Source organism: Rhinocladiella mackenziei (assembly GCF_000835555.1).
Source record: "Rhinocladiella mackenziei CBS 650.93 unplaced genomic scaffold supercont1.7, whole genome shotgun sequence".
Taxonomy (NCBI): domain Eukaryota; kingdom Fungi; phylum Ascomycota; class Eurotiomycetes; order Chaetothyriales; family Herpotrichiellaceae; genus Rhinocladiella; species Rhinocladiella mackenziei.
The window spans coordinates 1,994,398-2,009,532 of record NW_013550598.1 but is presented as its reverse complement, the minus strand read 5'-3'; the positions used below and the strand labels follow the sequence as shown (position 1 = coordinate 2,009,532).

The following is a 15,135-nucleotide window of genomic DNA, read 5'->3' as shown; positions in this document are numbered from 1 at the left end:
AAATAGCTTGCAGCTGTCTGTCCACCGGCGACAGTCGTCTCTCAACTCGTCCTCGACGAACACTTCTAGCGTCACCTCCGGTACTTCCACGTCTAATTCAAATCATTCCGCAAGCGCTTTGGCAGCAGCGTTCTCTTTCGCCGGTCTCAATTTCAGGTCTCATGCTGTAAAAGCAGCCCTGTTGACGCTGACCCCTCACCATCTATTTTACTTGTTGTCACGGATGGAAGAGCTGGACATATCGGTGGGAAGTATGAATATTCGTTTGGAAAATCTCAATAGTGACCCGTCGCCCTCGAACTACGTGTCTTTCTTGCAAGCGCATAAGCCCACTAAAGGGCGAAGCGATAAAGACTCTGTTCATTCTGTCTCCAGCATGCGCAGTGTCATGTCTGGAATGAGTACCTTTTGGTCGTCCATTGGTCTAGGAGGCAGCACGTCCAAAAGTGAAAAAGCGAAGGCATTGACTCAGGTGGATTTGACTTACCTCTATTCTGCCTTCACAAAACTTCCTTCGCTGCGGCTCACCTCCGATCACCGAGCCCGACTGATTAGGGGTTACGAGGAGTTCCCCTTTGACACTGCTGTTCCATTGTTTGCTTTTAAAAATCTTCAACAACTGGACATAGTGGACCTTGACTTCCGACAATTCTATGGGTGGGACCGACTGGCCGAGCAATTGACGTTGCTGACAGTCAAACGCGCCAACCTGGATGATCCGACAGAACTCCTCATCAACATCGTTCTGGACGATGGTGAGAAGCGTCGAAGACGATCAACAAAGGGCGGACGGGGTTCGCCTACCCCGACCACGTCTTGGACCGTGCCTTCGACTCCACGACCTGAATATGCGCAGTCGCATTCGGATCCGGGCTCTCCTGCGGAAGGAAGCTTTGATCATGACGACCAAGTCGAGTCGATACCCAAAGACAAGCAGCTCTCAGGAAGCGTGTCTCCAAAACGGCCCAGCCCCTCCCGTCCCACCAGCTCGTACAGGCATGTGCGGACGTATTCCTCCAAGGCCAAACGATCAGGGTCCGGCAGCTCAAACTCAAGCGAGTATTCTGTTCAGCCATATCGGAGCGACAGCACTTCCAGCCTCCTTGGCTTAAATATCCTACCCCCTTCAAAATGGCAGAGACTGAAGTATCTGTCTCTTGCAGATAACTCATTAACCTCCATATCAGCAAAAAGCCTGGCTCCGGTGGCGACGACACTCCGTTCGCTAAACCTGTCCGCTAACCTCTTCACGGAGATTCCAGACTGTCTCGCGTCTTTGACGAGACTCGTTTCCCTAGATCTATCGAACTGCATGATTGGGTCACTGCAGTCGCTGGCAAAGTCTCCATTACCGGCAGTCCTCACAATCAACTTGAAAGCAAACCGCCTTCGATCCTTGGCCGGTGTTGAGAGGCTTCTCTCTTTGGAGCACTTGAACGTACAAGACAATCAATTGTCTGATCCAATGGAGATGGCAAGACTTACCTGCATTCCCAATTTAAAGCGTATTTGGGTCAAGCGAAATCCGTTTACAAAATCCTTTTCGGACTATCGGGTGACGACCTTCAACTTATTCAGAACGACCCCTGGTTATGTCGACGACATCACTCTCGATGACTCCGGTCCTGGCTATTCGGAGCGCAAGCAGTTGGTCGACCGGGTACCAGAGGTTGAGAGACAGATTTCTCAACCCTCGATTCAGATTTTGGAGTCGCCGATTGTCATCCAACAGTCTGAGCAAGCAAAGCCAGGTTCAAACGTGCCAACCAAAGTTTCCGTGAATTCCATTCGTCGAAAAAGAGCCCCTCGAAGACGCATCGTGGATTTGGCAAAGGATGAAAGCTTTGCACGAGTTCCTGATGAGGATCTTGCGGCCGCCATTTCCCCAAATCCCAGTACCGTAAATCAGCAAACTTTACCAGCAGCCTCCGATACCCCAGTACCAGCATCGCTTCCGGCAGAAACCCAGGACGATGATCCGTACGGCGGCTCTACACAAGCGCCGTCTCTTGGGTCGAACGAGCAGCTCAACTCACACGACGATTACCGAGCCAAAATCGAGGCATTGCGACAAGAATTTGGCACCAACTGGCTCAGTGTGCTGGGAGACCAGAGTTGGCATAATAGCCATCATATGGAGGTGACACAGAGCCATAACCTAGGACATAATCCTTTACACCGCTCCGGCCACCAAGTCATTGTCAGCGGCGGACGAACTCTGGGATGAGTTTCGCGTCGAGTTGTGTGTGTGTTTTCTGAAAGGGTTTGCGCCATTCGGTTTTGCATTGTTTCAATTAGACGGTCTTCTGTTTCTCGACAGTGGCTCTTTGTGGCAGCATGCATTCATATACCCATTCGTTTTGACTTACAGGGAGGAATCGCGTGGGATAAGCAAGACGGACGGGAGGAGCCATTGTGTTTCTGCTTTTAATTGCTTTGATGCATAGCGACGGTTGTTTTGACGGCATGGCATCTCTCTTCGGTTGTTGATAAATGTGTTCCATGAAGCATGAGGCATGAGATGACGGATCCAGTGGAACGTACGCCGTGCATTTTTCTACGATGATATATTCATTTCAGCATGTGCAAAATTAAAATCTCCTCTGACTTATTATTTTACGCCTTGACAGAGCATCACTTCCTGCCTCTGTCCCCGTCCCTACCTCGGCCTTGCTACATAACAAGGTTCTGACAGTGGCAGAGCGATCTCGCTCTCCGAAGTCTTTTACCGGGATATCAAATTAAGGGTGCAGCAGCTGGTGATGGATAAACGACAAGTCGCGAGCAACAAGATTGCTACCAAACGATCGTCTTCCCCGGACTGACAAAATCAAGATGGATCAATCAGGCATCAATCCGAGTCGTCGGGTTGGCGACAGCGATGAGCGAGAACCGATGGCAACAGCTCAGGCGATGGCGCTAGTGGAGGCTGCCTTTTTCTATTAGCCTACATCCTTCTAGCTACTTGAGCGGGCGTCGTCGCCACATCAGCATATTTCTGCATTGCGGCGGATCTCGCGTTAGTGATAGAAGCGGAAAACGAAGACATTGAGGCTAATAATGCTAACTCAATGGACGATCTCAGGATCAACTGGCACGATATGATTTGGATTAGGTGAAAAAGGCGACAGTGGTCTTGCGGGTTAGTAGCTAGCACCCCTCCCCCTGCTACTCGCCGCCAAGCCCAACACCGCCTGCCAGGATAGAAAATAGCAAATCCGCCATCCCATCCCGCAGTCCCAACTGTCCAGCGACGCTCTCTGCGATCAAATCCGCTTGACTCGTCCTGTCGCCATCTGCAAGACTGCTCTCACTACTCACTGACTAGATTGACGTTTCGACCGCCCGCCGACCCAAAAATAAGAAAAAGAAAAAGAAAAAAAAAAAAAAAACCTTGCTCCTGCCTCAGAATCCGCTGCCCTGCGCCCGTCCTCAGCCTGTTCCACACACTCCCGAGCGCGATAACAGCCTTCACTCTTGCCTCAAGTCTCCATCTCGCGCAATTCTCCATCTGCGCTCTAAGTGTCCATTCAGGGCCTCCTCGCTGAGGCGCAAATTGGCTACTTTCAGGACGAGAATCGAATTCGGTGCGTTCACCCTGACACGCCATGACTTGCGTCAGCTCCCTTGGTGCTTCACAAAATGTATCCCAAAGTGATCCATTCTGACTCGGACCAGATCTAGTGGCATTTTCGCAAGGCTCTACACACATCGACTTTTCGATTTTCGTTTTCCCCGGCCATATCTGGTCGCCGGCCCGCCCTCCCCCCCCTCTCCTTTCCCCTTGCCCCGCCCGCGGCAATCATGGCCGACCAGAATGAGGTGGATTTAGACTCTGTCATCGAGCGATTGCTAGAAGTACGAGGTAGCAGACCTGGAAAACAAGTCCAACTGCTTGAATCGGAGATTCGTTTCTTGTGCACGAAAGCTAGAGAAATTTTCATCTCGCAGCCGATACTGCTCGAGCTCGAAGCCCCAATCAAGGTACGGGCATTGGGCCGCTGTCTGAAACGCCCTACCTCGACTGACTTGGTGTTAGATTTGTGGCGATATTCACGGTCAATATTACGACCTCCTCCGATTGTTTGAGTATGGCGGTTTCCCTCCCGAAGCAAACTACCTCTTCCTAGGCGACTATGTAGACAGAGGCAAACAATCTCTGGAGACGATCTGCCTGCTGTTGGCATACAAGATCAAATACCCAGAAAACTTTTTTATCCTTCGAGGAAATCACGAGTGTGCGTCGATCAACCGGATTTACGGATTCTACGATGAATGTAAACGTCGATACAACATCAAGCTTTGGAAGACGTTCACTGACTGCTTTAATTGCCTACCAATTGCTGCAATCATTGACGAGAAGATCTTCACTATGCATGGAGGATTGAGTCCTGACCTGAACTCCATGGAGCAAATACGCCGAGTCATGCGCCCAACAGATGTAAGTCGAGGGTTCCTTTGTGTTACACCGAGAGACGGCCCACGAAATGGCACCGTCTTGTACCAATTGAGTCAAGGGACATACTAACGAAAACAGATCCCTGACTGTGGCCTCCTCTGCGACTTGCTCTGGTCAGACCCAGACAAGGACATCACCGGCTGGAGCGAGAACGATCGCGGCGTTTCCTTCACCTTTGGACCGGATGTTGTTTCTCGATTCCTGCAGAAGCACGACATGGACCTCATTTGCCGTGCACACCAAGTAGTTGAAGATGGCTACGAGTTCTTTTCCAAACGACAACTGGTGACGTTGTTCAGCGCCCCCAACTATTGTGGCGAGTTTGACAATGCTGGAGCAATGATGAGCGTGGATGAAAGTCTACTCTGCTCGTTCCAGGTATGCCGCGAGTACTTTTTCTTCTGAAAATCCCATTGACTGACTCGCCTGTGCTAGATCCTCAAACCTGCCGAGAAGAAACAAAAGTATGTGTATAGCTCAAAGAGCTCAAGCAGGCCTACTACTCCGCCTCGCAAATCCAAAACGTAGTCCCTCGGGCTGATTCGATGTTATGATAGCAGGTTTGGAAGAAGATAGGGCCACCTTTTGGCTTCCCCGTCGAATTGGTATCGCAGCCGACCATTGTCTCTTCCGGAAGCATGCGGCCATATGCCACCACTCAATTTTTCCCGCTTGTCCGTGAATTTCCATTTTTCGGGCACCCTAGAAAACAAAAATTACCGCCTCCTCATCCATACATTGACGAATCTTTCTACTGAGCACGACTATTTTTTCCCGGGCGGCTCAACTCAGTCGTAAGCATCAACACCACCGACAGCATACAACTTTCCATACCCGAGGTGAAGAAATGGATCGAGCCCAGGCAGGAGAATCGTGCATGTTTTTATTTTTGTTCCCTTATGCCTTTGTGAGGACAACGGGAATGGACGGCGGGATTTTTTGTGGCATGGGCTGTGGACGTGGACGTTGGCAGCAATGCTTTTGACCGTGATGAACTAGTTCGATTTACCCCCTTTTGCTGTGTTAATGTGTTTGTGAGAAACACGAGGCCGGGCGTGGCGAGCATTCTCATTCTCCTGTAGCGTGTCCCGATGGATTTTCATACGTGGTGGGCGACATGCAAGCGAAAGATAACGCAGTTCAGAGTCTGACGAGGCTGAGAGATACGATTACGTTGACTTGTCAAGATTAGTAGAATGCATTCACGCATTAGATGATCAGTCCTCCCATTCCTCGTCCCCGATAGGCTCATTCTTCGCCCTCCAACTCGAACCAGGGAGTCATGGTGGTGGCTGATAGCCATACCGAGTAGAGTCACCTAATGTGTATGCAATTCAAAGTCTTCTTTGTAGACAATCAAAATATGAAAACCGCATCAAGCCTCGTCTCCTGCCCTTCCTGCCCGCAGCCGCAGTCGCAACGTCAGTAGGAAGCAGTGGAACGGGCTTATGTCCCATATCAAAGGCTCTAAATGATTTTCAACTTACAACATGCTCTCTCACTCGACAAATTCGTCGCCTTTCGCTAGCTTGTGGCTTGTTTTGGGTAACTCCAACCACATTAGTCGGCCTTCGAAGGGGGTCGATGCTTTGCCTGTAGCAACGCCAACCAACCTATCGGGCTTGCATGAGAAGTCCTAGCATTGCCAGAGAGCGAAGGCCTCCACCTTCTTCCCCCGCAATCTCAGCCTCAGACCTTAACAGACTTCTTCTCGCACCAGCCCTGCTACATTTGAGGATCAGAGTGCATGAACTTGAAGAATCATCTTTTCGTTCGACTCAGAACCGCACATACGATGCCGTGGTCGGTTCCGAACCCAAATAATGCTCACGCAGTGGCGGAAAGACCTCTTCCGCAAGGCTGTCTGCCTCGAAGAAGGCTGAGGCAAGAGCCAAACGTGAGAGAGACTAGTTTCACCATTTTTTTATGAACCTACACGCAATTCGGCTGTAGTGTTCGTTCACAAACTACAAGGCCATCCAGTCAAAGACTTGGACAGGTTAGGACAGGCCGGCGCGAGGCTGCAAAGCTTCAATAAAAATCAACCAGAGGAACGAATTCTGTCTCCGTTCAATAAAAACCGCGATGAGGCTTCATGTGAGGGCTCGAGAACGTCAACTTTTTGGCCCCAGGTTCTCCTTCCAGATGATTCCCATACATTCGAGTCGTCACCTATGGCTATGATTCTTGTGTTACCAAGTTTTTCCGTGGATCAGTCAATCAAACCAACCTGTCTGATCATGGTCGGTCATTTCTGAACGCTCTGAATCCCGAAAGAATGACTCGTCGAGGTCATCCTACCATTTTTGTCGCCCACAATCTTGGGTCTTTCTCGTCAAGGAGGCTCTGCATCGCTCCAGAGAAGCCAGACACCATAATCATTTGCGAGATGTCTATCCATCGCCTTGTGCCACTCTCTTTCTTGGAACCCCTCACCTGGATCTCCCGATCCCGCATGAAGCGAAATCTTGAGAAAAGTCGTCTCAGCCGTGCTATTTGATACCACTAAACTTCTCTTGGCTGATCTGGGCCCACGAGCTGGGGTCTCATAACTCGACAAACATTGTGGTGCTCTCAGTTACATTTGCAAAGAAAGCAACTTGCAGGTTTGGTCTTTCCAAGGAACCAACGGTAAAATGTGGACAAGGCTGCTGAATGTTCAAAGCTTCTCCAAGGCACAGATTATCGGTTCCATCTCGAAATTGACCACTGGACAGGTTGTGTCGAAAGAATCATCCTCTATGAGTGATCCTAAACACGAGACCAAGGATGTAAGAAGTTCGAGTCACATCAACATGGGCAAATTTCCTGGCAGGCCTGATGAGGGTCATCGAAAACTGGTATCCGCGCCCCACCTCATCCCAGAACGGATTTCACAAAAGCATCCTGTCTGTGATGTTCCAACTAAAGAATGAGCGCAGGTACGTAAATTTTATCTCACTTACCAAAAGCTCGAAGGCTCCCTGCCCATTCTGACCATCGGTGGATAGTTGTCTTAGAATCACTCAAATTTGACGACATGAATACAAGAAAGTTTCATTTGATCACGGTCGACCAAAGACTCTTTTGTCTGGATATGCCCTGATCTTCCGGACGGTCCTCGCATGACCAACTGGCTCTTAGACATCTTCTGCAAGTACGGAAGTGGGAAGCCTACCCCGATGAAATTCTTGGCCAACGACCGTCGACCCAAGGAGTTTCTGCAGAAGCCTAGATTCCGTGATTGGGTCATCACCCTATTCTTCTCCGATTTTCGCTGTGGAAGGAACGCTTAGAGTCAAAGCTTCGTCAAATCACCACGGCTACCCTTACAGCAGCTGAGGACCCGCTTCATGACACAGACAAACCCTCACAATCTGGTACTCTGTCCCTGGAACTGTGATAAACTCCAACAGTCGATCCCAAACGTGGTTAGCTCCTGTCAACGACATGTCTGTGCTTTTGTCGATTGCCCTTGACGAGGATGAGGGCAATCTGCTGGACTTACTTTCATTATTGGAGGCCTTATCATCCCCAATCTGCCGTGACATTTGTTTAACCAGTCGGCCTGAGTCTACGATCCGATTGGTTGTTACAAGAATATCCAGGGATCCAAATACAGGGCCATAAAACTCCTAAACGATCGAGCACTATGTCACGGCGAGGCTGAAGCTCGTGCACCTCAACTGTCAAGACAATTCGCATTCTCCATTAGTTGAGACCATATTGAGGTCGGTTCGTGGAGTTATTCTCTGGGCAAGACTAGCGATCAACGAACTCCTCATAGACCACACGAAAGGACGGAGACTCGATCAATTTTCACGTCCGTCTTTCGGATCAAAGCTCATTGCATGTTCCCCTTCCCCCCTTTCTTCATAAGACTTTCAGAATTTTTTTTTTGGCCAAGGCGGGCTGGCTGAAGTTGATGCTGGATAGGGAGATCGGAACTATCGTTTCAACCCACCTGTGGCTCTGGGTCTGCAAGCAATCAATCTCAGCAAATGCTGTTGATTTCGCTACACCGAAGCATGATCTAAATCATTTTCCATGGAGAAAAGGGCTCTCTCTTATCTGCGAATAACAAAGCAGAGACCGGTTCTTCACTCCAGGAGCAGGCTTGAATTACATCAAAAGCTACTTTGACAGAATTAGAAATACAACCTTACTGTCCTTCCGGATACTAGGATGTCGAAAAAAAGGACCCTGCTTATTTGTCCCCAACATTGGACCTCATACTCGAATTTGTCGAGGATGTCAACGACTTCTGTTACGGGGGTGGGACAGGCCTGCGTTTCTTGCTGGATCTTTTTGTGGGCCAGACCGGGGAAAACTTTCCCTTCTAGACATTGCGCAACCGGGGGAGGGGGGGATAAGAGTAGGTGAGAATGGGTCATTGAGCTCGGAGAATGGTTGTGTTGATATTGGGGTCTAGCGTTGTGATGTTGAAATTAGGAGGTAAGTATTGTTTGATCGCTATGGATGCTCTCATATGTCCGTCTAGACATATTGCGACAGCCATCTGATACCTTCGCCATACCCTGCAGTAAAGAAACCAGTTAGCAGGGAACGTTCGCTATCCCCAAACCCGAATGGCTGTTCACGGAGATGTTTGGTATAACTCACCCTGCCTCATGACGACGCTGCACATAAACACCTCAATCGGTCTGATTCCTTCCAGGGGCACTTTTCCCTTTCCTGTCGTCTGATACAGACCAAGCTGGTGTCTCAACTCATCCTCAGAAACGGCATCGGGGTGGTCGATCTTGTTGCCCAGGATCAAGAAGGGAGTCTTTGCGAGATCTTCCATGGCGAGCAGGGCGTCGAGTTCGGCTTTGGATTCAGGAAGACGTTCGTGATCTTTGGCATCGACGAGGAAGACGATGCCTGACACTTCGGGGAAGTAGTCACGCCATAAACGGCGGGCTTGAGAGAAGAAGATTCGGAGTTAGACGAGAATTCGTTCGGAACAAGAGGTGAGTTGGGAGCGGAATTGAGTTGACGTACCCTGTTGATGGCCTCCAAGATCGAACGTTGTAAATCTGTTGTTGCCGATAGCTAGTTCTTCAGAAGCTACACTGAGATATTAGAACCCCTGTGTCAATCTGGAAGAATGAGGACCGTCGTACTAGGATGTAACGTGGGCTGGAGGATCGCAACTCGGTCGTTCTACAAGTCCATCGTCAGCCGCCTCAGGTCCAACTCAATCTCATCTTCAGTATTGCCGGTCCTCCCCAGACTACTGTGTGAAATCCTATGGCTCCATTCAACACAAGCTGAATATAGAGATCAACCCTACCTTCAACATGTGTAATAACGTCGTCTTTCCTGCATTGTCGAGGCCAAGGAACAGAAGTTTGGCATGTTTATTGAGGAGGCCGAGGGAGGCGAGAATATCGTAGACTAGATAAAAAATAATGAGATCAGCATTCTGTGTTATGTATGTATTCCACAAGATTTGACATTAGGTAGGGGGACGGCAGTGTCGCGTACACCAGTTGATGATCCACATGATTGTGGTCAGTCGGAGCAGGGTTTGCGTTCACAAAGGAAAAGTGCGTTCTAATCTGACGAGGCCGGTTACAAGAAGAAATGTGAGGCAACAGAGTTGATGGCAAGAGGAAGAGAAGTGAGTCCGCAAGTTGAGCCTTTTCTTCGGTGATAAAGAGGCAATGGACAATCGGCCAGATCTCATCGCAGCCGGCCACTTGAACAAGTTCAAGGGCTCCAGAAGCATCTCGACTGTGGCTGCCAAGTCCGGTCGCGTGATTATCACGTGACTGTATGGTCACACTTAAAGGCCCTGGTACTACAGTACCTGCGTGCTATAAGGCAACAAAAATACCAGGGCCAAAGAATCTGACTATCTCATGTCTTGTTCTCAATGTGTGCATTTAGGCTCATCGATCGAGTGATGGCTCGAGAGAGACGCTGATATCTGGGACCATGCTGATGGTCATGTATGTACAATCTCAATTCCCTTGAGACACCGTTGCTATGCATAAAAGCTGGAATCTCGAATAAACGGAAGTATGCAAGGCAAAAGCGATGACTCGTTTCGCTAGCACCAAACCATCATGGAAAAGTCGTCATATTCGATGGCAAAACCACTGCTTAGAATAAGTAAAAAATGGGGCCCTAAAAAAAGAAATAGAAGAAATTGGGCCAGGTGGCAGAAATCGTACACAAATGGACCGAAGTCTGTATGTGCAAGTAACGGGTCCATCGTCACGCATCCACCATAACCGAAGATCAAAGCGAGAGCACCAGTTGTGTTTGTTGGCCAAGACCGTATCCTTTTGTCCGTTCAGCGCATTCAAGACCGAGCTCTCTCATTCTCTCGGCACCACGCCCAGGTATAGGTTTTCGTTCCGCTTGTTCTTTGGCTGCCTTTCGACAGTGTTGACGCCAGTATTTTTCTTTCCGTTTCTGGCGTTTCTTCTCGAGACCGATGACAATGTCGACAGGTCCGCGAACATGCATGTCGGGCCGAGGGGGTTCCTCGGCGGCGGGAGTAACCGCTCCAGAAGCAATGTTGGGAATGGAAGGACTTCCAATCTTGAAGTTTCGGAAGAATGGATTCGGGGTATCCGGGAGAGATGCTGTTCGTTCCATGTTTGGGCGTTGCGCAAGGCCTTTTGTTCCAATGCCGTAAGGGACAGTCACATTCGTAGGTGAACCGCGGGGTGACCGAAGTTTCGCTGGTGGCGGGGGTGACCTTACCCTCGTGGGTGAATGACCAAAGAGTTTGCGAGCAGGCGCTGGTGAACGTGTAATCATATGCTTAGATGGTGGCGAGCGATGGTTTCCACGACGATGATCCTGTCTCGCTGCAATGGTCATGTGGTGGGGTGATGTAGGAGGACGAGCTGGAGGTGAGAGAATTGGTGACTTTAGATGTCCACGAGTCTCGTCCTCGAAGCCGGCGAATTGGTCCTTGAGCCATCGAGGTCCGCCAGAGCTATGCTGTGACTCGTCGATGTCTTCCTCATCACTATTCTCTTCGTTGTCATCGGGATCCGTTGTGGGGAAGCTCGGGTCAATATCCTGAGGGATCGGGATGTGTTTGGCTCTTTTCTTTTGTTCGCGACACGATATATATGCCGCCTCCAATGGACGGTCCTCATCTAGGGTTCCACAGACGAAATCAGTGCTGTCTGGCAACTCCGGAGTTCCAGGTCTCATTTTCGGTATCTTCGACGAGGCATGGTGGCGGCTTTTGCCGACATGCCATCTCATAGAATGAAGAGGAGGGCTTCCCACATGAGTCAAGGACTCAATCGAGCTGGCGTCTGATTGTCGGCGTGAGCTGAAGTGACCAATGTTGAGATGCTCCACGCTAGCAGCAGCGCTGGTAGCCGAGGGAGCCCAGAATTGATACTCGGAACCAGCATCACTTTCATCGTCCGAGCTGGCGAAACCTCCTTCGTCATCGGATTCATTGCCACCGTCCGAAGCGTCATCGGATGGAGCAAAGTCGTCTTCGTTCTCATTGTCGTCGAACTCATCTTCAAGTTCTTCTTGCTCGCGTTCTTCCTCCTCGGCCTCTTCCTCCACTTCTCGACCAATTTGACGGATACGGTTCTCCTTTCTCATGCAATCATCGAAAGTGAGTTTTTCCTGATGAATGCTTGGTCGGTCAATCCATGAATCAGTCTCGTCATGAGAGCTGCCAAATTCATGGAATGTAGCCTTGGGAGAGGGCGAGTTTGGTCTAGATCCATCGGAAGTCGTTAACTTGGCTGTGTCCGCTGATCGACCAGAGAGATCGACCGCTTCCGCATTCGATTTCCGTCTCACCATGGGTGCCGGGGATGGGCGACGCTGGGCCTTGGCTTCGACGCACGGCTGGGAGGGAGATTTTTTCATTCCGCCGGCGTTGGATCGAGCAGGACAGGCGAAAGTGAGGGCAGATTTCCGTTGGGGTCCCTCTAGTTCAGCAGGACTCGTCTCCTTTGATAACGATATGCTATTTCTGCTCTTCTCGGGCTCAGTTCCTCCACAAGCAAACATAATGCAGCGTTTCCGGCCAAGAGTCTTTTCAACTGCGGCCTCACCGACGTCTGCAACCGCGGGTTTGTCGTCTTTAGTTATGGGTGCAATGAGCACCTTTGACGGAGGAGGACTAGATTTCTTCGGGTTGAGAAGGTTATGGAAGCGACCTGGAGGAGGTGGTGGACTGGGCGTGGCAGATCGAGGAGAACTTTTCGCATCCTCGTCGCTTGTCAATTCTGCAGTGGAGGTCATGCTAGCTGTGCTGTGTGAAGACGTCGCCGAGAGACCACGGGGAGCGGCTGTGGATCTGGGAGAGATCTCCTCGTGCTTGGACTCAGCCATAATGGCACGAGTCAAGAGAGACTCACGGCGGGCGTTGGGAGGAGCCATAGATCTGCTATACAAGGTGTATCGAGTAGCTTGAGTGCCCGGAGGTGACGTTTGATCGTCAGGTGGTTCATCTGCGTCCCCATTGGATTCATCGTCGTCGAGAGGAACCGTGGGAGCGTTGGACAGATTGAAGATCTTCAGTAAGCTCTGCATGGCCGAGCTTCTTCTGCGGGCATCTGTTTGGTGTTTCTGGTGATGTGCCATCCAGACGGGAACCAGAAAAACACTAGTACGCGTGGAAGTGTCTAGATTCCTCAAATGGTCTGAGATTTGAAGGATGAATCTCAGACTAGAGGAATAAAGACACAGGCACCCGAATAGGGTTTGGTGGATGAGGGTGTATGGTTTCGTTGTTTACTTATTTTTTGGCCCCAAGGACCCTCGAGGTTATAAATTGGACGTCGACATGGTGTAAAGTTGGGTTATTGGATTTTACTGATCACCGAGAAAGCCGCGGGGACTGAGTAGAGGAGACGACGGAATGTCACGAGAGAGGAAGGGATTATAGGAGTCCGGCGCGTGAAGTGGCGTTGTGCGGTCTGCGGTCTTCGGTCTAGCGAGCTGCGGAAATCGAAACGGTCGAGAACGATGGGACAAGCACACAGAATTTGCTGCAAAAAGTGAGTGAGGCCCTAGTACATGTTTTTGAGTAGTGAGAAGATTGCTTACGCAAGTTTGCAGTAATAGATGAAGCAAACAGAAGGTGCTAGATGCGAGAAGCCGTAGGAACAGGGCGGATGTGTACAAGGCGAGCGTAGGGGGAACGGAAGTAGTGGTGGGTGGTGTGGTATGTAGGTACCGAGCGTGAGGAGAAGGACGGACGGAGGTTGGAAGACAGAAAAGCAAGTTCTAGGATCAAGTACTCGTTCCTGATGGAGGGAGGATGGGGAGGATGGGAGAAAGTCGATGGTGAGGAAAATGCGGGCAACTGCCAGAGATGAGAGGGACGATAGAGTGTGAAATGAGATGGATGGCGAGGAAAAAATCGCAGTTGGAGACGAGATTTGTGAGCGGCCAGTCCGCCGTGCAGTTGCAAAGTTGGCAGCAGGTTCACCAGAAGGAGCCAGGCCATGCGAGAGGGCTAAAAGTAATTGAACCAGGGTTGTGTCCGAGAGGAGATCGCCTCCTCCAGCTAAGTCCCAACTCTTTTTGGGCGAGTGGATTCACTCCAGGCTTTTTTGCCTTTGGGAACATCCCCCTTACGTGCCAGCGGTTACTGCAAGATGATCTGTCTCCCGAAACTGCGTCTATGCTTGCGATGTTTAGGTGGCTGTACAGTGTATACGTACAGTGGTACTACACATCCGCGCCTTTGTGCACACCACAGCCACCAGCCTCCAGCATCAATGAGTCCGAGTAAGGGCTGGCTTCTTTCTCAACGCTTTCCTATTCCATCCTGCAATATTCCCCTTTATTTATGTCTTGTTGATCAGTGACAATTCCCTTGCCAGCGTTCCGAGGCGCCTAACGAGCTGATTTGTCCTGCTCCTCTCGGAATCGCCCAAATGAACTATTGCCTTTGCCTCCGCCTCCACCTCCCTCACCACCAACCAGCCGAAAATCCTGACGCACCTAACTTACTTTGCCTCCAGAAATCCACTCTCATCCTGCGCTTCTTCTGCAATGCCAGTCGGGCAACCTGGTTAAAATTGTACCCACAGATGGACACGGGGGTTTGATCGGTGAAAACCTTGAAATTCCCTGCTTGAGAACTGCGGAACCAAAAAAAAAAAAAAAAATAAAAAGAACAAAAGCGGAAAACGTTGGGCAATGATAAAGGACAGCTAATTTTCTTTTAACCCCTCATACATGCGATCAATAGCAGCCCCGACTATGACACCGCTCCATTATCTATCTCCCAGGCAAAAACAAACAATCTGTGGTGCCTGTTTGGGCCATAAACAATGGACGTCATGTTGCTACGTTGCACTTGACATCAGAAACAACCGGGAGGTAACCTACGAGTTCCTCCTCAAACACTTGTCAATGGAGGACCAATTAGACTGATGGAGGACTCCTTATTGTTCCTTCGCAGCGGGTAGCCCTCTGGAGGCATGGTGACCCGGGGAAAGTATACATCTTGACGCAATATGACAGTGAATAATCTTCCCCGAGATGTGCCATCCCCCACAACCTTTGACAATTCCCGACTTGCATCATTTCCCTGCGTTGTCTATCCATGCTATCCAAAGTGAACTGCCGCAGATCTACAATACCCTGCGGAAGCTATGAGCATATGTTTAATCAACCCTGTATCCTCTCTGCGCCTGGCTCCGATTCGAACCGCTCCCTCTGCATATTCACCCAACTGCCGA

The 15,135-nt window shown here is 50.1% G+C and overlaps 4 protein-coding genes across 4 annotated transcripts; 2 read left to right on the top strand and 2 right to left on the bottom strand.

The window, feature by feature from the left end:
• Nucleotides 1-223: 223 nt before the first annotated feature.
• On the top strand, nucleotides 224-2,227 carry Z518_09525 (uncharacterized protein; the record flags this gene model as incomplete). Its single annotated transcript, XM_013413480.1, has 1 exon — nucleotides 224-2,227. The coding sequence occupies one exon, from the start codon at nucleotides 224-226 to the stop codon at nucleotides 2,225-2,227; it is 2,004 nt and encodes a 667-aa protein (XP_013268934.1).
• Nucleotides 2,228-3,804: 1,577 nt separating this feature from the next.
• On the top strand, nucleotides 3,805-4,987 carry Z518_09524 (serine/threonine-protein phosphatase PP1; the record flags this gene model as incomplete). The annotated part of the gene is made up of 4 exons (XM_013413479.1): nucleotides 3,805-3,984; nucleotides 4,040-4,441; nucleotides 4,538-4,837; nucleotides 4,895-4,987. The coding sequence occupies 4 exons, from the start codon at nucleotides 3,805-3,807 to the stop codon at nucleotides 4,985-4,987; spliced, it is 975 nt and encodes a 324-aa protein (XP_013268933.1).
• Nucleotides 4,988-8,935: 3,948 nt separating this feature from the next.
• Nucleotides 8,936-9,947, bottom strand: Z518_09523 (small COPII coat GTPase sar1; the record flags this gene model as incomplete). The annotated part of the gene is made up of 6 exons (XM_013413478.1): nucleotides 8,936-8,976; nucleotides 9,062-9,361; nucleotides 9,443-9,508; nucleotides 9,565-9,604; nucleotides 9,735-9,838; nucleotides 9,929-9,947. The coding sequence occupies 6 exons, from the start codon at nucleotides 9,945-9,947 to the stop codon at nucleotides 8,936-8,938; spliced, it is 570 nt and encodes a 189-aa protein (XP_013268932.1).
• A 740-nt stretch (nucleotides 9,948-10,687) lies between these two features.
• Z518_09522 (uncharacterized protein) lies at nucleotides 10,688-13,024 on the bottom strand (the record flags this gene model as incomplete). The annotated part of the gene is made up of 1 exon (XM_013413477.1): nucleotides 10,688-13,024. One exon carries the CDS (start codon nucleotides 13,022-13,024, stop codon nucleotides 10,688-10,690), a length of 2,337 nt encoding a protein of 778 aa, XP_013268931.1.
• Between the last annotated feature and the right edge of the window lie 2,111 nt (nucleotides 13,025-15,135).